This window comes from Dipteris shenzhenensis, chromosome 4 (genome assembly GCF_047967505.1).
Source record: "Dipteris shenzhenensis isolate YYH24624 ecotype China chromosome 4, Dip_SZ_1.0, whole genome shotgun sequence".
NCBI lineage: Eukaryota > Viridiplantae > Streptophyta > Polypodiopsida > Gleicheniales > Dipteridaceae > Dipteris > Dipteris shenzhenensis.
Window position 1 is genome coordinate 45399425 of NC_141599.1, and position 22561 is coordinate 45421985.

Genomic DNA, 22561 nt, shown 5'->3' on the forward strand with positions numbered 1-22561 from the left:
CAAATTAATGAAGGTAAAGCATACTTGTGAATCCGTGTTGAGTGGTCAGGAAGATAATTATAGTGGCAAGTGTAAGGACCGGGAAGAAGGCCCAACAATGGCTGCAAGCAGCTCCGGGCATAAAAAATATCGTGAGGGGTTCAAGAAGCATGAAGGTGGCACATGCGCAAGGGGAAGGCCTTGGGTGTAGTCTCAGTGCTTTTCACAGAATTATGAACTCATCAGCCCTTATGCTGAGCTCCAAAACTGCCATAGGGCAGCCAAATGTGCTTTTGGAAAGGGAAAGGCGCAGCCTGAGTGCAAGGGGAAAGGCATAGAGGGAAGGCAGTGTGCTAGGAGGTGGGCTGGAAGGGATGCAGAAACGTAGAGAGGGAGGCCGAAAGCTGGAGCTGGTCAGCTAAGCATTTAATGCAAGATTTTATTTGAGATTTCACTTGGATGAAAATATAGATTTTCGATGATGAGTTTTTGTGGCTTTCAATAAGCTCTATAGAATGAGAGCCATGCTATGTCAAAGTTTTGGATAGATGCTCAGTGTTCATTGCTCAAATCTATGGGGATTGGCATATGTAGTCATGCCAATGTATCCAAGGCTTGGCAATTAGTAGCTAGCGAAACCTATGGCGATCACCATTATTGTAAAACTTAGCAGGTAGTGTTTCAAGCCAGAATTTTCATTGTCGGTTGATATTGACCTTTACATTTGGTAATCTTTATTCTATGTCATCAGATTTAATTTTTTGCCAATCTTATTAACTTTCTTAACTTCCATATCCAGCTCAAAGCTGATGTTATTGTATATTTTTGCAGGTATATGGTTCAATTATTGAACCTTGTTGCTCATTATATATCAGCACCTCTTCTTCACAATGCACGTTTTGCGGTATGTTCATTGCTTTTGCAAATTATACATGCACATGTGCACATATGAGAGAGAGAGAGAGAGAGAGAGAGAGAGAGAGAGAGATTTTCCCACTTTAAAGCTGTCAACCTTGATTCATGCAGGGTTCTGCCTCAAGGATTTGGCAGAGATCCTCGTATTGGGATGCTCGTTCTTCCAACAGGTAGCTCAACATGTTTTTGCTTGCAAAACTTAAGAGAACCTTTATATTTGCCACAAACAAGCACTATGCTCTTAGGCAATAAGGATAACTGACTTGTTTTTCGAATTTCTCCTTGTATTTGTGATACTCGGTAATAGATTACTCATGCAAATCCAATGGAGTGGCTTATTGAATTGGTAGCAATCCACAGGGACTGTTTGGCTTTTGTCAATTGACTGTGTTGCGGATTTATGAATAGAAGGACCAATTGCTTGTACATCTGAACTTGCTTATTGCATTTCAAATTTTAATTCTGAATGGTTATCAATTGATGTGCACGCGCTCATGCCAAACTAAATGCTAGTTGCTATATAAATTTTCTCTAGCCATTTGAGGTAGCAAACTTGTTCGGGTTTTTGTATGCGTGTGCGCGCGAGTGCATGTGCATGTCTTGGAGTGTGTGTGTGTGTGTGCACGTGGACGTACGTGGGTGTCTTCGAGCTCGGTTTCCTACTGCTTGCTTTGGTGTGCTTTTTTGGCTTTTCAGGATTCACCCATGGAGGCACAAGTTTTATCTTTTTTTCACTTAGGTTCGATACTGGGCACTTTGGACTCTGTGGAAATGCAGAAATGATAGCGTCTTTGGAGATTCCACTTTTCCCAAGTTGCACTACTTCCAGAAGTCACTCAAGCAATCTTTTTATAATTGTCTGTCTGTTCGTTGTGAGCAAAGAGTGAATGCAAGTGTGTGTGTGTGAGAGAGCAGATGATGGCAAGCCAACACACTTGATTGCAAGAGATAGAAACAACATACAAAACTTGGGGTTTTGTTAAAGTAACAAAACCCTAACTAACCCAACCACTAACTACTAACTATAGTTGGGTATCCTAACTGTGGTTAGGGGGAAAGACCTCTAACCCCCTTGCAGTGCCAATGTGATGATGTACAAGGAAAGGATCAATCACCAAAAGGAGATAAGTTCAGGGCATTGCGGAATGCCTCAAACTTCACGTGGAAGTACTTTGGTGAAGATGTTTGCAACATTGTCATGTGTGGAGACATAGATCATATTGATCTCCCCTGCATGCAACTTCTCTTTGACATAATGATAATGAATTTTGATGTGCTTCGTGCAAGCATGAAACACAAGATTCTTGGCAACTTCAATAGCATTCTGACTATTAGTGAGAATAGGACCAATGCTAGATGAAGATCCAGCCATTAAACGGGGCACCCAAACACACTCAATTGTTGCTGTGAAAGCTGCCCTGTACTCAGCTTTAGATGAGGAGGTAGCCTTTGTAGATTGTTTCTTGCTCAACCAAGAAATAGAAGCATCACCCAAAAAGAAACAATTACTACTAGTGGACTGCCTTGTGTCATAATCTTCAGCCCAATCTGAGTCACTGTAAGCATGCATCTGCAAGTCACCCCCCATGGGAAACATCAAGCCATAAGACTTAGTGTCTTGCAAGTAATGGAAAATGCGTTTTTGCAGCTTGCCAATGCATAGTCTTTGGGATGTGCATAAATTTGCTCACTTGTGAAAGTGCAAACTGAATATCAGGCTGAGTATTGCATAGATAAATGAGGCATCCAAGAGCTTGGCTGTAAATTGTGGCATCAACTGGTGCACCTCCATCATACATAGTAAGTCCAGCCCTGGCTCCATGGGAGTGGCTATGGGCTTGCAATCATGCATCCTGAATTGATCCAAAAGCTTGTGCACATAATTGAATTGAGACATAATGATGCCACGTCTCTCTTGTATGAACTAGATCCCCAAATAGAAATGAATTATGCCCAAATTTGACATATCAAATGTGGCTCTCAACTCAGCCTTGAAATCTGCAATTATTCCTTCATTAGAACCTGTGAGCAACATGTCATCTACATAAAGAATGATGACCAAAATATCCCCCCCCATCTTTCTTGATGTAGAGGGTACTTTTAGAAAGGCATCAATCTTTGAATACCAAGCTCGTGGAGCTTGTTTCAGCCCATACAAAGCCTTATTCAGCTTGCATACTTTATGGGCTGCACCTGACATCTCAAAACTGGGAGGTTGCTTCACATAAACCTCTTCCAATTCAGCTTGCATACTTTATGGGCTGCACCTGACATCTCAAAACTGGGAGGTTGCTTCACATAAACCTCTTCCACCTGACACCAGAAGTCTCCAGTAAGGAAAGCTGTTTTTATATGCAACTGAAGTACATGCCAATCAAAACGTGCAGCCATGGCTAATCACTGACTTGATAGTAGTCATCCTGTGTCAATAGACCCATTTGGCTTTCGCTTGATCTAGAAAGCCCATTTTGATACCTATAGCATTCTTCCTTGGTGGCAAATATCAATGGACTGCAACTCATCCTTCATGGCATTCATCCAATGCACATTATCCTGAGCCTCCTCAAAAGAGTCAGGCTGTTCTTCATCCAGAAGTGCACCAATAAAAACTGAATCACAAAATGCGACCCCTTCATGTCTGGATGCACTACGAGTTCTGCCGGGCAAAGGAGCGTCAAGCTTACTCTCCTTGAGAGTTTGGAGCAACCAATGAGGAACTGATTCGGCAGCCTGAATTTTAGTCCTTTCCTATCTAACCACATCTTCCATTGCGTGTGGAGGAATGGGATCAGCCTGGAGCTGAATCGGGGCATGTGGAACAGGAGGGGCTGGCTATATATCTTGAATTTCAGAAGGCATACCAGTTGGAGAATCCAAAGCAAGAGGTAATATACCTTTAGAAACATCATTTGATGTAGAAGAAGCGGGCACATTAAATTCAGCTTGTGTATGTGCTGAATTTTCTGAAAAGATTACTTCTTTGCTAACAAAAATCTTGCGTGAACGAGGATTGTAGAGACGGTAACTTTTGCTCTCTGCACTATACCCAACAAATATGGATTTAATCTTCTTGTCGGACAGCTTATGTCGAAACTCAACAGGCACATGGGCATATGCAACACATCCAAAGACACAAAAATGTGACACTAAAGGCTTTCTCCCATGCCAAACTTCATAAGGAGTCTTTGTTCTCAAAGCCTTAGTGGGAGCCCAATTCAAAACATAGTTGGCACACCTGAGACCTTCAAGCCAAAACCGGTGAGGCAGCTTTTTGCTTGTAAGCATGCATCTATCCGTCTCCATAAGAGTTTGATTTTTCTGCTCAGCTTTGCCATTTTCTTGAGGGATAAGCCTCACTGTAAGCTGATGTGTGATGCCCTTCTCTTTCAAATAAGCCTCAAATTCATGAGACATATACTCCCCCCCTCAATCTGTACAGAGAATTTGAACCGTGAGACTTGTTTCATTCTCAACCTTGGCAACAAAGTGTCGAAAATGCTTAAACACATCTGATTTTTTCTTTAAACCATAGACCCAAGTGTAATTTGAGTAGTCATCAATAAAGGTGACATTATAGAGATAACCACCCAATGCAGGAGTCCTCATGGGACCATGGACATCACTATGAATGAGCTGTAATTTTCGAACAGCTCGTATTGCACCATTCTTTTTGAAGGGAAACCTGCCATGCTTGGCAATTCTTCATGCTGATGTGAAGGCTGATTTGCACGCTGCTTATGCTACCCTTTCCCTTGGGGCTTGAATTTCGAAAGCATCGCATGCTCACGAGCTCGTGAAGCCATGTTCTTCTTGGTTTGTTCTTCCTGCAACAAAAGTCCTGTCACGATCTGTGACGCATTCCTTTCTCTATTTCTAGACTTGTGGATGGTTTGATGAATGGACACTTGTGGAAGGGTATGCCTTTTCGACGGGACACTTCCTAAGACTCTTGCCCTTTCGACGGGACACTTCCTAAGAGGCACAACCCTTCACAAGAGACATCCTATTGAAGAGACATTCCTATTGTAATGTACCCTCTCATCAAGGGTCACACCCTTCACAAGGGGTACACACCTCTTCATGCACATACCCTTTGGAGTACACACCTTTTTATGTGTGACTCTTCACTCTCTATATAAGAGAGGCCCAATTGTATGGATGACATATCATCTACCCTACAGACATTTAAGCAATACAATTATTCCTTGTTCTCTGCTATCTCAGTCTCCTTTCTGTTCCTTAGCACATTTCTAAATATAGTAAATCTAGGATTTCTTACAGTGGTATCAGAGCAAAATTCGCTCCTGCCTGTAGGAAATGCCCCCCACCTTCTAGCGCTGATCTGATACATCTTCTCCGCTAGAAGGACATCCGTTGCACATTGTGCATGGAAGAGATGGAGAGGATGAGCGTAAAAATTTTAAGCGCCAACCTTGCCTAAAGTCATCTATGGCCTCTCCATCTCCCTCACATCACAAGTTGATGTGAATGGACACGACAATCAGGTGCTTGGGCTGTCCCAAAACCAAGGGACGCACCTTTTCCACCATGAGACACACCTTTTGGTGACGAGTCTCGACTCCTCACTCATGGGACACACCCCATCGTGGACAAAAGGACATACCTATTCATGCAGGGTCACACCCCTTTTAACAATAGGGACATACCCCTTCATGAACAGGTGCACCTATTCCAAGGGTCACACCCCTTTGAATAGGCACACCTTTTAGGCTCCAAGTACCTACAAAAGGGTACCTAGAGGGGTAAAAAGGGAAAAAAAAATAAACCCATCCCCTACCCCTAGGATTACCCTAGCTACCTAGGGTTAACTAAACCCCCCATTTAATTTTTGGGGCAACTAACCCATTAGGCAGCCCCCAACGAAAAAACTGCACGTACGGATTTCCGTTCCACTTGCGCCAGCCCGTACAGCCAGCCATCACCTCGCCGTACAGTCCTGCGCAGCCTGGCCGTACAGCCTGCGCAAGCCCTCGCCATCAGCCTTCCAGCCTGCGCCGTACCATCTGCAAGCCTGCCGTACAGCCTGCGCAAGCCTGCCGTACAGCCTGCCTTCCCTGCAGCCAGCCGTTGCCTCTGCCGTACAGCCTGCGCACGCCCTGCAGCCAGCCCTTGCCTTTGCCGTTCAAACCTGTGCAAGTCCTGCAGCCTGCCACAGCCCTGCGCCATTCTGTACGACCAGCCCTGCACACAAATCCTTGGCCTCGCCAGCATTCCCCCCCTCCTACGCAGTCCTTGACCCGCCAGGTTCTTTTCGCTCCTGCCTTTCCTGTGCAGTCCAGCCCTGGGAAATGCTAAGAGCCTCGCCATTGACAGCCTGCAGCCCCTTTCCTCGCAATTTTTTTGGTCCTGCCAAACCAGCACCAGATGCCAGCTTTGCCTTAGATGTACTACGACTCAATCATCGATTCGAGGTGAGGGACATACAGGATAAATATCAGTTGCAGCTCCTCACGCGATGAAGACAGCCTGTTGACAGCCCGGACCAGACAAGTATTGAGCGCTCCTCGCAAACCATTGCACCATGGATCTCCGGACACCGACTTGCAGCCTTCTTCTACGCAATAACTTGGTAGATTAAATTATTGCCAGGTGGAGTCTTTCCAATCTGCTTTTAAGGATTCTCTTTAACAAATTACAGCAAATGAAAGAATCCACATTGAAGCATGGAAACCCGTGGTAATTCACCCGGCATTTCAAGGACACCTCAGGCATCAGCTACCACACAATATCGTGTTCAAATTGCACAGCCAGCCCATTTCGGAGCCTTTGCATCTTGGGTCTTCTGTGTCACGTGCCCTCCTAGTGACTTGGACCACATCCTCTACCTTCTGCGTCAAGCACCTTAGTTACATTACTTCCTCAGCACAGTACAGGTTGTGTTCCACGAGACACGAAGATACCCAGAACCCGATATTCCTCAAGAGTTTGCTGTCCATTTTTGGAGAGAATTTTACCTCTCACCTTCGGCATCTCCAGGGTACTCTCCACCTCTTTCAGCTCCCAGATATCCTCCTCTACAGGTTGTACCTTCTCCAAGTCAGTATTTACACTCTGAAGGCACTCCCTCTCCTGGATATCCTTTACTTCCGACAGCAGCTCCTTACTCCTTTTCAGTTCCGTGGACTCTGCTACCTACTCCTGTCCTCTCACGAGGAGTAATACCACTTTCGGCATCTCCAGTGTTACCTCAGACAGGACCTCCCTTACCAGACTTCCACGGGTGGTTCCATCCTGCCTCGCCTGCCCCCTCCAACATGAGCAACTTCAGAGAGCAGCCCGAATCCTCTTCCAGGAATGGTACAAACTAGAGCGCAAGTTCGCGCTTTTCTCACAGGGATCTTCGATATGTCGCAACGCTCGCGTGAAGCCTCTCCAGAGATCAAAGAATCAAGTCCAAAAAAGACCCCTGAAGTCAATATACAAGGTGAATCACTATTGCAACTTCAAATATCTCAGCTTCAGGACAGCATCTCACTTGGTTCAGAAAGTTCAACAACTTCAAGATTCTCGAAGTACTACACATACAGAGGATGACGTGACGCAACCAGACGACTATGCGGATTCATTCCCACCAGGGGTAGAAAACACTGAACTACGTGCCCTCTACCGATTACTTTAAGCTTCCAAAACTAAAAGACTTGACGTCAAACTTCCAAAAGCCTACACTGGTCAACGCAATCGCCGAACAGTTGACCAATGGCTCGCAAAAATGCGCATTTATTTTGATACTGTTGACCTCACTGAAGGCAAAAAGATCGCTTTGGCAGTCTCCCTCCTTAAGAATACAGCTTTTCTATGGTGGCAAAGACGCTTAAAGGACGGAAAAAGTGTGTTAACATGGGAACGTTTTGAACACGTGCTCCGTAAGCAGTTTGTACCTGCCAATGCGGACTTCCAAGCACGTTCAAAACTCCGACAGTTGGAGCAAACGGGTTCCCTGTCATCCTACATCTCTCAGTTCACCACATTGGTACTGAAGATTGATGGTTTAACTGAGGATGATCGCCTTCATGCTTTCATCTCAGGCCTAAATCCCTCGTTATGCATTGATGTCCTTAAAGCAAACATCACCACCACAGATGGCGCTATTGCTTACGCAGAGCGCATTACAGATTTCCAAAACACAGGGAAGCAGAGTGCTAATCGCACACAGTACTCTCCTATGGCCAAAGGTGCTCAACTTCGAGATAACACCAGGTTTCGAAAAAACTTCGGTAATCAAGGTTAGCGACAGTCTCAAGATCCCGAGAAGCCTCAGAAATCATTTGCTGGATTCCAACAGAAGCACCCCTCCAAGGATCGCGCTTCTTTTTCTTCACGAAGTCATTACCGACATCCCCAACATCAAGGTGCGGCCACTGACAAGAAGAACAGCTCCAGCACAAAAGGACTTTGTACCATCTGTACAGACGACCATAGATGGTTCGATTGTCCCAAGTGACCAAAGCAAAATTCTAATATGGAACCTAGCACTTCCCAAAAAGAAGATGCTACCTCAGCACAAGACAAGAAAGGCAAAGCTGTTCGAATGGCGAATACTATCCACTTGAGCCTTGCCCGCAATCTCGAACCTTCCCTGGCCACTCAAGTACTTTGTGTTCAAGGATCGATTCGTGGAACAATGGTCACCATCCTCATCGACAGTGACTGTTCTCATAATTTCCTAGCCAGTTTTGTGGTCGATAAACTTCGGTTGACCACCAGTCCTAGTCTCGTGGACTATCAGATTGAACTCGCAAATGGAACAACTTTCTTGTGCAACACCAGGATCAAAAACTTGTCTTTTCGCATCCAACATTATACGGACAAGTTGAACTTCGACATCATGCCTCTTTCTCGGTACGATGTCATACTTGGACAACAGTGGCTCTACGACTATGATCCATCAATCAGTTTTCGCAGCCATACCATCCAGTTTGTCCACCAGGGAAAACTTATTGAGCTAGCTGGTTCTAGGGACTCTCCTTCAACCCCAGTTGCCTCTGCCCTACAAGTAAAGAAGTGGGTTCGTAAACGCCAAGTAAAGACTTCACTTCTGTTGGTTACGGCAGCCGAGGAGACACCAACAAAGGATCCTTCTGAATACCTCAACCAACCCTTTTTCTAGCCCTACCTGGACCTTTTTCCACAGGAATTGCCAAAGCAGTTACCACCTCGACGACCAGTGGATCACCTAATTGAACTTATTCCCGGCAGTAATCCACTGTCGAAACCTCCTTATCGGGTTTCTCACACTTAAAATGAAGAAATCCAAAGACAGGTCACCGAGCTACTCGACAAAGGTCACATTCGGCCCAGTCGCAGCTCTTTCGGATCTCCTGTCCTACTTGTGGAAAAAAAGAATAAGTCAATGCACCTCTGCATCGACTACCGAGCCCTCAACAAGCTCACTATAAAAAACAAGTATCCATTGCCTGGCATCGATGACCTCTTCGATCAACTTCTACATGCAATACACTTTTCGAAGATTGATCTTCGTTCAGGTTATCATCAAATTCGTATACGAGAAGGCGATGAGTACAAGACAGCTTTTCGAACAAAGTATGGACACTATGAATGTTTGGTCATGCCTTTTGGGTTAAACAATGCCCCGGCCACATTCATGACATTAATGAACGACATCTTCAGGCCTTTCCTCGATAAGTTCGTCATCGTTTACCTCGATGACATCCTCGTTTTCAGCAGATCTCTACTTGAGCACAAACGACATCTTCACCAAGTTTTTGAAGTTCTCCGCGCAAATTCTCTCTACATCAACATTGAGAAGAGTGAGTTCTTCAAGACCCAACTTGAATATTTGGGACATGTAATTTCTGCTCAAGGCATCTCTGTGGATCCCAAGAAGGTCGAGGTAATCCGAAACTGGCCTACTCCTAAGAATGTTCATGATGTCCGCTCTTTTCTCAGATTGGCAAACTTCTACCATACAAAGGTCTATCAGTTTTCCGAAATCGCAGCGCCTATGTCTGAATTATTGAAAAGCACAGCAGTTTTTCAGTGGCTTCCCGAAACAGAGTATAGTTTCCAACAACTCAAGCAAGCATTCACTACCACACCAGTTATGGCTATTGCTGACCCAAACCTTCCATTTGAGGTCATGACCGACTCTTCCGACATCGCTACAGGAGCAATCTTGATGCAAGAAGGCAGAGTTATTGCTTTTCACAGCCATAAGCATTCTGATATCCAAACCCGATACCCGGTTTATGATAAGGAGTTCCTTGCCGTTGTACATGCTTATCGCTCTTGGAAACATTATCTCATGGGAGCCGACTCTGTGGTCAAAACAGACCATCACTCTTTAAAGTATATCTTTACTCAGCCAGTCATGAACGCTCGACAAGCACGTTGGGTTGAGTTTCTGGCCAACTTTCACATGACCATTGAGTACATACCAGGACTACGCAATGTAGTTGCAGATGCTCTCAGCAGGTTACCTCTAGCATCAGTCATGGTAATCTCTATATTATCTGTGGATGTTCCGAATTCATTCAAAGGAAAGTATTTCAATGATAAAGACTTCGGCACAGCAGTACAGGTTCTTTCAAAAGATCAACCTTCGACTTCCGAACAGAAGATTTTCTCATCCTATTCTTATACAGACGACCTTCTGTACTATCAAGATCGCGTCTGTGTACCACATGACAAGGATGTTCGACGTCTTTTGTTAAAAGAGCATCATGTAGTTCCTTATGCTGCCCATCCAGGCATCATAAGACTTATCGGTTACTCAGTGCAACATACTACTGGCCTCAGATGAAAAGCGATGTCATCAAAATGGTTACATCTTGCTTATCTTGTCAACAAATGAAAGCAAGCTGACGACTTCCAACAGGACTTCTTCAGCCTCTTCCAGTTCCAACTGAAAGGTGGGAAAGTATTTCCATGGATTTCATTACAACACTACCACGATCTTCCCGAGGTAACACTCAGATTATGGTAATTGTTGATTGCTTGTCCAAAATGGCACACTTTGTTGCTTGCAAAAGCAGTGCACACTCTCCGGACATAGCCAAACTTTTCATACAACACATCTTTCGACACCATGGATTGCCCAAGAATATCATATCCGACAGAGATCCTAAGTTTACCAGTCACTTTTGGATTTCCCTGTTCGAATCTTTGGGTACAACTCTACTGTTCAGTTCAGCCTACCACCCAGAATCAGATGGCCAGACTGAAAGAGTCAACCAAGTTCTGGAAGAAATGCCTCGACATTATGTTCAGTCACGCAGCTTGGGAAGAGTATCTACCACTCCTTGAGTTTGCTTATAATAACTCTTTCCGTAGCGCCATTAGCATGACTCCATTCCAAGCAGCTTATGGACACACTCCGATTGTACCAACAAATTTTGTACTTCAACATCGAGTGGCCCTAGCTGATCAACTGGTTCAAGAAATGCAAGACATTCTACTGCAAGTCAGGGATCATATGCGAAAAGCGCAAGAGCGGTATCAACGGTCTGCCAACAAACATAGACGTCACCTGGAATTTAACACTGGTGACATGGTGCTATTATTTGTAGCCCCACATCGCTATAAGACGGTTAAGTCTATGTTTCCTAAGTTGCGACCAAAATACTATGGACCTTTCTGGAGCGTCAAGAAAAATTTAACTTTAAGTTACAAATTGGAATTACCACCATCATGGGGTAAAATCCATCCAACATTTCATATTTCTTGGCTAAAGACGTACATACCAGGCGATGAAGCAGTTCCTCCTGCAGGTGATTATGTCCCAGAAATTGAAGACGATTATGTTCTCCTTATTCCTGAGTGAGTGGGAGGGGATGTCACGATCTGTGACGTATTCCTTTCTCTATTTCTAGACTTGTGGATGGTTTGATGAATGGACACTTGTGGAAGGGTATGCCTTTTCGACGGGACACTTCCGAAGAGGCACAACTCTTGCCCTTTCGACGGGACACTTCCTAAGAGGCACAACCCTTCACAAGAGACATCCTATTGAAGAGACATTCCTATTGAAGAGACATTCCTATTGTAATGTACCCTCTCATCAAGGGTCACACCCTTCACAAGGGGTACACACCTCTTCATGCACATACCCTTTGGAGTACACACCTTTTTATGTGTGACTCTTCACTCTCTATATAAGAGAGGCCCAATTGTATGGATGACATATCATCTACCCTACAGACATTTAAGCAATACAATTATTCCTTGTTCTCTGCTATCTCAGTCTCCTTTCTGTTCCTTAGCACATTTCTAAATATAGTAAATCTAGGATTTCTTACAAGTCCTATCAACTCATGAAAAGTGAGAGGGTTGCCACCTCCCTCAATGACAAATTCAATGAGGTGTGAGCCAAGATAAGACTCAGGAAGAGAATTCAGAGTGGTAGTGACCATCTCTGAATCTGGAATGATCTCATCAATATTCAACAATTGCTCTCTTAAATCCTGAAGTTAGTGAGGTGCCCAGACATAAAGTCACCCTCATCCATATGAGTATGAGTCAACTCTCTCTTCAGAAAAGAGACCCTACATCATTGCGGGCTGAAAACATACTCTCCAGAATATCTCAAGTTGCCTTCGAGGTCTTGCATGACCGAATGTGCGGAATGAAAAACCTTTTGACAGAAAGGGAGATAGCTGAAAGTGCTAGTGCATCACGTGAATCCTACTTTTCTGATCTTGTGTAGGAGCCACCGCTGTTGCAGCTGCTGCACCTAGCACTTGTCCTGCACCTTGAGCTTGTCCTCCACCCCTTCCTCCACCTTGTTGAGGAGGAGTGGTAGGTGCAACCACATTCTCTGGCGGTGGCTCATCCCCATTGACATAGTCCCATAAGTGTTTGCCAACTAGGATATTGCGAACCATAAAACTCCATAGGGAGTAGTTGGTACCATCCAACTTATCCTCTTGTGTGAGGACTCCAAAACACTTCATTGGGATTGTTTTGGCCATAACTGCCAAAGTAAATGCAGCAAATACAAAAAAAAAATCCTTTATGGGAATGAAGGTGCACAAAATAAATCTTGGTTCGGATATTGATGCAAACTGACCACTTTTGTAAATTGGTCATGAAAACTTTGATAAATAGAAAATGAGGAAGAAACCTTTAGGTTAAACATTTCAGAAGGATAAAAGATAACTTGTATGATGGGGCATGCACATTTTCTCATTTTGAGCATACATGGTGTGTAGTTGCCAAAAAAATTGTGCATCGGTACACTTATACCATAGCTCTAGAGTCTACATTGACAATGGTTATGATACTTTGAAAATAACTTCTAATTAATAATAATTTATACTTAAAAATGTAAATAAGGGTTTTACACAAGCATAAATTCACTTGAATCTCTGTCAGATCTCTTTGCAAAACACTTGGAAAAAAGTCCAAAAGCCCCAAATATAGGAAAATGGGTGTCCAAAACCAAAGGGCAGCTTGCTGTCTTAGCCTATCAAAGGCTTAAAATGCACCCAAATGTCTTGCAAATGCCCAAGAATTGCCAAAAAACACTGCAAAAAATGGCAACTATCTGCAATGTGACTCAATCTAAGTCCAAAAATGCCTGCAAAGTGTCAAAGCGCCTTGTACATTGTGAAATTGCAGCCCAATCACAAAAGCCCCAAATTTGATAGGGAAATTGCAACCACATGAGGGTGGATTTTGCAAAAGCCCCAAATCTGACAGAAGTGCAATGTTCTCACAAAAGCCCCAAATTTCTCTGCGAATGTAACTTGCAAATGTCACCTACAAAGAGACCCGAATGTACCGTACGATGTACGCTTGGAGCACACATGTAGGTACGATGTACGGCAAATTGGAGCACACGCTCAATGTATGGAAGACACACCCTACAGGCGACAATCTGTACGGCTTGTTGTCCGTACAGTTTGTATGGTGTTGATGACAATGCTGGTACAGAAATGCACGCTTGCAGGTACGGAATCTATACACAGTACATACGAGTCAAAGAAGTAGGAACGGATGTAGCTCTGACTGTGCGGCACAGGTACGGCGGAACAGTGTACGGATGCCTGTGCTGTATTTCTCTACGAATGTAACTTGCAAATGTCACCTACAAAGAGACCCAAATGTACGTAACGCTTGGAGCACACGTGTAGGTACGATGTACGACAAATTGGAGCACACGTTCAATGTATGGAAGACACACCTTGCAGGTACGACAACCTGTATGGATTGTTGTCCGTACAGTTTGTATGGTGTTGATGACAATGCTGGTACGAAAATGCATGATTGCAAGTACGGAATACGTACACAGTACATACGAGTCAAAGAAGCAGGTACGGATGCAGCTCTGATTGTGCGGCACAAATACGACGGAACAGTGTATGGATGCTTGTGCGGACACCGTATAGTATACAGAGCTGCAGACTGGTACATTGCCTGTAGACTGGTATAGAAATCCGTACGATGTATGGATAGGCAGCAGACGGGTATGGACTGACGTAGTACGGACGAGCATACTGATGCAGTGTTTCACACATGTGGGCGGTACGTCTATACGGCAATCGTACGATGGCTGAACTGGGAGCTTGGGCAAGAGAGCTGAAGGCGGGAACTTAGCTGCTCTGATACCAATTGTGAGCAAAGAGTGAATGCAAGTGTGTGTGTGAGAGAGCAGATGATGGCAAGTCAACACAGTTGATTGCAAGAGATAGAAACAACATACAAAACTTGGAGTTTTGTCAAAGTGACAAAGCCCTAACTAACCCAACCACTAACTACTAATTGTAGTAATGAGGGAAAAGTGCCCCTAACCTACTTATAAGTCATGCATTGGTCACTACCATGAATTATGGCAATAATTCCAACATTCGTTAGATAGATTACTCTGGTTAGTTGTCTTACAAAGAAATCTTTTGATATTGTAATTGCATGTTCCCTCTTTGGGGACTGCGTCTTGTAATATAAACATACATGGATTTCACCCCCCAAAAAAAGTGTATGCTTGCAGAAATCTAATGCTGATGTGTCACCTCTTAGTTTCCCTTTTCATGCACCATGCAGGCCCTTTTCTAAGGAGTTGTCTAGGAGCTATTCTCAGCCAATCTGTAAATGTAACAACAGTGGACTTCAGCTTAACTAATTTGGTGGTTAATTTGATATGGACTCTATCAGCTTACAAAAAGGGGCCGCAATAATGAGGATGGTTAGTTCTTGTCCCTTAAGGGGGGTTCAAAGGAAATGTAAGCTGATGCCTTCCCAGGATTCGATTATTCACTAGATTGGGATGATTATACATACTTAACAGGTAGATCACTACAGCAAATGCAAGAGCGGTTCATCAATGATTGTACTAGTGACTCTCCTCTTGTGTTCAAGCATGTTTTTCAGCATCAAGTTTCTCTTCCGCTTAAAGATGGATCTAAACCGTTCAAGGAAAGTCCCTATGGTTTCACTCACCAGGACAGGATACTCTGTAATAAGGAGATTGCTGAACTCCTGCAAATGGGCATCATTTCTGAATCTAGATCTGAATGGGCTGCAGCTGCGTTCTACGTCAACAAACATTCTGAACAAAAGTGAGGCAAAAAGCGTCTTGTCATCAATTGTAAGCCTCTTAATAAATGTTTGATTTCTTTGTCGCATCCCATTCCCAACAAAGAGCATCTCATGCAGAAGATCACTGGAGCAACGATCTTCTCGAAATTTGATCTCAAAGCCAGATTTTGGCAAGTGGGCCTTCTCCCTGCGGATCGACACAAAACCGGGTTTGTAGTTCCGCAAGGATTTTACCAATGGAATGTACTCCCATTTGGGCTGAAGACAGCCCCGATTGAATTCCAAAAATTTATGGATTCAATCTTTAGCCCGTATCATTCATTTTGCCTTGTATATATAGATGACATCTTAGTGTACAGCAAAGATCTCTCCTCTCATCTGAAACATTTGCAAATGATTATATTCAAACTCTTCTCCATGATGAGGAATAGAAAAGCTTGCGGACACAAACACATACTCTCCACATGATGACCTCACTCCAACAAATGCATGAAAGGTTTGTACTGAGATTACCCTACTCTTCATGCGAAAGCCATGGGAAAGAGCCAACACACACACACACACACACACACACACACACACACACGCACGGGAGAGAAACATGTCCAGATGACAAACTATAATGGTGATCATAAGCCTAAACACTCTTGAGTTGGCTACAGAGCTTGGATAGCTATTTTGCAAGAGAGCAGCCAACAAAATGAGCTAAGCTGAACTTTCCTACTCTTTTGCTTGAGGGTTCAGGAGCTCTGCAATTCAATCCCAAGCTATGGTTTCAAAGACTCGGAACACGTTCAAGAAACAGATAATAGAGCACTTCTTGTCACCAGATTTTGCGAGGGATATGTTTGTTGAATGGGATAGTTTTAAGCAAAGACTGTAAGAGACTATACATATAGATTTTGGGCTACCATGCTGAAATTCAGGCATCTGGTCACACAAAGTGAGCAGTCCCGAAATTTTTGAAGTGGTTTCTCTAAGAGTATCCAGAGAGAAGTCTCATGTTTTGATGTAATAGGTCTGAAGAAGACGATGGCTTTGGCATATAGACTTCAAGAATAGAGGAATGATGGAGGAAGACTTGGTACGGGAGGAGATAGACCAGAATTGAAACAGTTTCAGTAAAATAAGCCAAGGTTTTTCCAGAATGGTAAGTTAGGGGAGGAAGTAATAAATCAGGATGGTAAAACCGTCCAGCCCTGCCTCGGAAATGATAGATCCAAAAACTTTAAGAAAGGAAGGATTATGTGTTGGTTGTGATGGAGCCCACAAATTTTTGGACTGTCCATTTGGAAAATTCAAAGGACAAAAACTAGTAAATTAAGAACCTGAAAAGGGCAAGGTACCAACTGTGGTTTCAGTTCCTACTCGTGGTTCAAATAGTGGTCAAGTCTTTGGTAGAGCCCATGACGGTGTGGCTAATCCCTCCGAGGTATATCAAGCATCCATCAAGAAAGGAGAGCGATTGTCTCTAGAGCTCATGGCATGCAATCAATTGGATTCTGAGATTAGAGTGGTTATGTCTTTTACCCAATTGCCAAGGCTGCTCACAAAGACCTACAAAAAGAAATGGGTATTGGTAAGGACTCCAAGGATGAAATCATTAAGCCAAAAGGAGAGACCAGCTGACCTAATGAGTTGGAAGAGCAAATTGGTGGACTACTTTAAACTCAGCCCTAGGAACGATGCTGCCAATTTACAGTATTGCACCTGGAGGAGTATGCTCATACATGGTGGGGAAACCAACTTTAGAAGTGAACATTGGGACCACACCTTATATCCACTTGGGAAGAATTCAAGAATGACATGGCTAAACTTTCATTTCACCTTTTGTGGTTTGATCAATATATGTGCCAATGGTATGACCTAGTACAACATGGTTCAGTCAAGCACTATATCAAGCAATATAGATGCTCAATTTCATTCCTGGTTACAGCCAGCAATTGCTTCTGACATGATGGCATCTTGACCCAAAACCTTGGATGAAGCCATGCAGTTGGTCGAGTTGTTGAACCAAAGTATAATTATAAGGAGAAGTCCATTGGTATTGGGAATTACCAGAAATCCGCAACTTTGGATCATGCACTGAAGAAGCCTAGTGGTGAACAATAGTCTTACATGGCTTCAAGACCCCTTCAACCTGCCCCTGTGATTCTAGGTAAATCATTTTTAGGTACCCCGCTATTAAAGCTTCAAGTTCTAGTAATGTTGGAGGTTTTTGGTGGGTTTCCCCCTAAAACTCACGACACCATCATTGCACACAACTTTGCATTGGCCTTGGCATTCGTTCTGTCCTCTGGTCTACTAGAGCTCTCGAGTCTTGCTCTCTGACAACTCGTCAGCCCCTTGCCTCTCTTAGCCGTTAGTTATCCCTCTCTCAAGTCTCAACCCCTTGCCCTCTCTCAGCTCTTTTCATCCCTGAATCCTTCTCAGCCCTCTCTCATCCCCTTTTCCCCTCTGCAGCAGTCTCTCAGCCCTGGTTCCCCTTCATTCTCAACCCTCCCCACATCCTGGGTGGAACAATATCAGATAAATAAATAAGCCCACATCGTGCCAATTACACTTAACCAACCAACCAATTCATGGAATTATTTCTGGCTTCCCTCAAGAGATAGTTAGTGGCAGACACAAAAAAATACATGAGCAGGTTTTGGAGACAGTTGTTCCCTCAAATGTGCCCTAAGGTGACCCCACCCCCAAACTGGTGGTCAAGCTGAGAATTTCGCTAGGGCATTTTCTGTCTTGATGCACAAAGGTCATGGGATACCTGTTTTGTAAGTTGATAAGGGCCCCTATCAAATTAACTACCAAATTAACTAAGCTAAAGTCCACTATTGTTAAAATTCCTCCCTGGGTACATCCGATTCCCTTCCTGAAATTCCACATGCTTTTTTTTCTGGTCTGCATGCTGTTTCATCCTGTACAGGTGCCCTGACTAAATTGTCTTTGGCAAGCTGGATGGTTGCATGCATCCTTTTTAGCTCAACTTTTGCATTTTGACTAAGAAGATTTAGATCTTTGAGTGTAGAGGTCATTCGAGTAATATCGTTCTTTTGTTTATTTGGCACTTTCAAGTATATGCCTTATGTGGCTGTATATGCAAGAAGGACTTAACTCTAGCTATGGCTAGCCAGTGCCATGAGAGCTTCTTGGATCTCATGTCCTCTTACCAAGTTCTTTTATACGTCCTGACAAGTTAGTTACTGTTAGAAGCAGTAGTATTGTTTCAGAAAACAAATTGAAAAACTGAACAGAGGCACAACCAAAAGCAGTTTGAAAATCAAGGAGCCTTGCCTAACGACTTTGAAAATCAAAATGATTTCGATAATCATCTAGTTTACGCCAAATTGAAATACTGACTAAATTTATCATATGTTTTATTTTTATGAAGAGAATTATGATGGGTTTGCTATTAGGGTTTTTGCTTTCCCCCCCACCCCCCTCTCTTCCTGTTCTTCAATGTGTGAATTTAAGCTTTGTGCGTTCTCTTCGCTCTCATAAACTTTACAAATGCTATTAGAGCTTCCCTTCCAGCACGTGAATGGTTGGAGGTGGCTAGAGGAGAGAGTAGCGAGTATACAAAGTTCCATCGTGGCTTGCTTCGAACAAGGGGGACATATCTCTGTTCAAGTCATTCATATCCCAAGCTGTAGCACACTGCTCAAGGCAGCACAGTCTTAGCGCAAGAGCCACCCATATCACAGTCCACAGAGATTCTGTACTCTTGTATGAAGATGTGCAACCAGATACACAGGCCATAAGCTAATTTCTTAGCACTGCATCAAGCAATTGGGAAATGACAATGCTGGTCAAACAGAAGAGCCTACCTGAATTTCACAGCAGAGTCACTTGTTGTTAATGGCCAGGTCTTTCTTTCTTGTGGGAAATCTCTGAATTCTGATTCACTCTTGCTGGCATTCTTTTGAGACACTTCCAAAAAATCTAGTTACAGACCGACCTTGCTTGGTTTTATTTTTGAAATTGACGAGAGCTCGTTTTTCCTCTCACCTGATGATACAGTGACGAGTACCCATTGTATATTTCCCAACATGGTTATACTTCATCAGAGGAGCATATCTTCCCAGAGAAAGGAACCAGCATCTTGGGATTTTCGTCCATTGAAGGCACAGGAAAGGGAAGGTTGGAGGATGTTCATGCAGGTAGTTCTAGATATGGAAGCAATTCTTTGCAAGCTTTTGAGACACATACGGAAGTACAGAAAGGCATCAGGCTTTTGAAAAGGAGTGTTGGCTGCATTTCATCGTATGGCTTCAATCTGCTTTTGTCATCTGTACCATCCAACATGACAACCTTTCAGGCATTTGCTGAGCTTATGACTCTTCTTTCCTCAAAGGAAGTCCGGCTAAGGTCTGTCTCTTTGTGTCCATCTACATCCCCTTAATTTGTTGTAGATTTCATTTATTCATATATTTGTGGCTTGAAACATAATTTGTCCCTTTCGTCCTTATCTAGGTCTAGCAGAAGTATGCAGTACCAAATCAGTAATCTTGCTGAAAGTGCCCTGTCATCTGCAAGCACCATGGGGATAATGAGGCATGAAAGAGACATCAAGGTGTTATGTGCCTCCCCCTACCACATTTCAAGGACTGAATTTCTTTACTCGGTGTATATTGATGCTTTGTCTCCTTTTGCAGGATATAAAAGGCGGTTTTGGGGAAAATCTTAATGGAATAAACAGTTTCCTTTGCATAGGAAGGGATTTTGATCAGATGGAATATAAAATTGGGGAGAGTGTGTTTGATGGATGGGATATGGTTGAACATCCCACATTACCACCTCCGCCATCTGATTCTGAAGATGTTGAACATTGGACACGTGCCATGTTCGTGGATGCAACAAAATGAGTTTCGAATCAAAACTCCCCAGCACCACCACGCTCGTCCTTCTCCTTGCCCTCACCTCGCCCGATTATGTAAATGCTACCTATATGTACAGTATAGCCCTTAGGATTCCATTGACCTTTGGACAATAGTTTGTAATTCAATGTATATCTAACCTTAAGACGTCCTCCCTTTTTGATGGGGCTGCAGAAGAAATTATTGTGAATTGCTGCAATTGTGTGCTACCCTTGAAACTAAATTATATCAGGCTTCATATAAGCTTTTATCGCCCTTTGTATCTTCAATGGCTTGGGTTCGCATTAAAATTTTTGATACAGGATTTGACGACAGTAGTTCTTTTTGATGGTGGTTTCCCAAGTTTTGTGTGTCATCTTAACTGTCAAAGAAAGGTGAAGAGTGTGCTTAAGTAAAAAATTGATGGTGACAAGAATAGATGGGATTGAGACATCAGGTCGGTAGAAAGACTTGGTCTTCAAAGGGCATGTAAGAACTGGAAATACATCATGTATCAAAACATTGAAGTTTATGAAATCTGTAAACAAATAGGAAAATCTGTGAACTCTTTCTCTCTCTCTCTCTCTCTCTCTCTCTCTCTCTCTCTCTCTTCCATTCCTTGCTTTTTCGAGCCTATTCTTTGTCCTCACAATGCCTCCACTACTTTTCATCTCTATCCGTCCATTACAGAGGACAATGCCTCCACTACTTTTCATCTCTATCCGTCCATTACATAGATGATTCCTTGTATCACCACCATAACTTTAGATTGCATGCTTCCTATTTCTTACCTCCTTTTTTGAGTTAAAAAAATGCTTGATGAAGCCTTTACTAAGTTGTTAACCTATTTATCAAGAATATGTATTTTGAGAATCCTAAATATTAACATAATGTGGGTATCATTGCCCTCACTATCTTAATTGAGTTACAACTGGTGTTTCACTTTAGTTTTCAAACCACTCATATCATCTTTAAAACCTGCTATAGCCATAGTGTGGGTTTTGAACTTTTTAAGATCCTTGCTTAAGTCATCTATCAATTTATCAAAAGGACCTAGCAAGTTGGCCATTCCAACCAAGCTGTCCATGCTACCTAGTTAGCAAAAATACAATATGCGAGCTATGGGGATCTATAGCTCCTTTGTTGCACATTAAATATTTCTCCCTTATTGTATCTTTCTTCATGTGTATATTTGATCTTGAGTGGTTCAATTTGTGATGTACATGGCTCTAACCTTCTTCATGTGTATATTTAATCTTGAGTGGTTCAATTTGTGATGTACATGTCTCTAACCTTACTCTCACAATATTTCATGTAAGTCAACTAGACCTTGAGAGAGAAAAACCATCCAACTATCTTGGACCCTCCTAATGTAATTGGATGATTACAAAGGTGATAATGAGGTGATAATCTACCTACTAAAATAGGCATGGGATCCACCGGGTGGAAAAAAGCGGGATGACTTTTTCCACGTCTCTCTCTCTCTCTTTCTTTCTCTCTCTCTCTCTCTCTCTCACATAAGCATCTATTTACATCATGATCATTAGCAACGTCATGCTTTGTTGATGAACGTTGGTATTTCACATAGACTAGAGTACTAGCTAGCAATACTTACAAATTTCTATCTTTTTTAAAGATACATTAAAAAAAAATCTTGGATTAGGGATATAGGATAGAATAATCTATCGATAATTGTGTCTTTTCTAAAGAAGTGTGGAGCTTTGGAGACTACAATTTGTAGGTTGATATGAATCAAGCTATTGCAAAATCTGCCACCTAAACAATTTGACTATTTCTTGCTTATAAAATGTGAAATCTATAGAGTATGGACTTAGATACACTATGATCTATCAATTATTATATTCTAGATATTTGTGGGGATTTTTAAAGTGTACTTTGTGGGCTGATACAAGCTAGCAATTGCGAGCTACACAACCAGTTAGAATTTGAAGAAGCTATTGTCGACGGGCATAAGTAGGCCAAAACGGGCTCAAAATCAAGTATTCTCTCTTATGTTACTAACTCTACTATATATTTTATAACCATGTGTGAGTTTTTATTGTTCAGCATAAGCAAATCTCTCATTGGCATAGGTACTAATTTATATATTTTATCCATGTGCGAGCTGTTACTACTTAGCATAAGCAAAGCTCCAATTAGCATAGGAACTAATATATATATATTTTATTTGTGTGCAAGTTATTACAGGTTTGCATAAGAAAACCCATAAATGGGCGCACACATTTTTTTCTTAAACAAACTACTAAATGTTGTATTATTTCTATCAAATCAATCAA

At 42.7% G+C, this 22561-nt stretch overlaps 1 protein-coding gene across 1 annotated transcript in view; it reads left to right on the forward strand.

Moving 5' to 3' along the window:
• Positions 1-20602, forward strand: part of LOC147902945 (DNA-directed RNA polymerase II protein) — a 42377-nt gene extending 21775 nt beyond the window's left edge. The window contains exons 8-12 of the mRNA XM_087374045.1: positions 811-883; positions 1006-1064; positions 19429-19776; positions 19882-19981; positions 20064-20602. Coding sequence (XP_087230171.1) covers positions 811-883; positions 1006-1064; positions 19429-19776; positions 19882-19981; positions 20064-20273 — 790 coding nt within the window. The 3' untranslated portion in view covers positions 20274-20602. The remainder of the gene's footprint in view (positions 1-810; positions 884-1005; positions 1065-19428; positions 19777-19881; positions 19982-20063) is intronic.
• The last annotated feature ends 1959 nt before the right edge of the window (positions 20603-22561 follow it).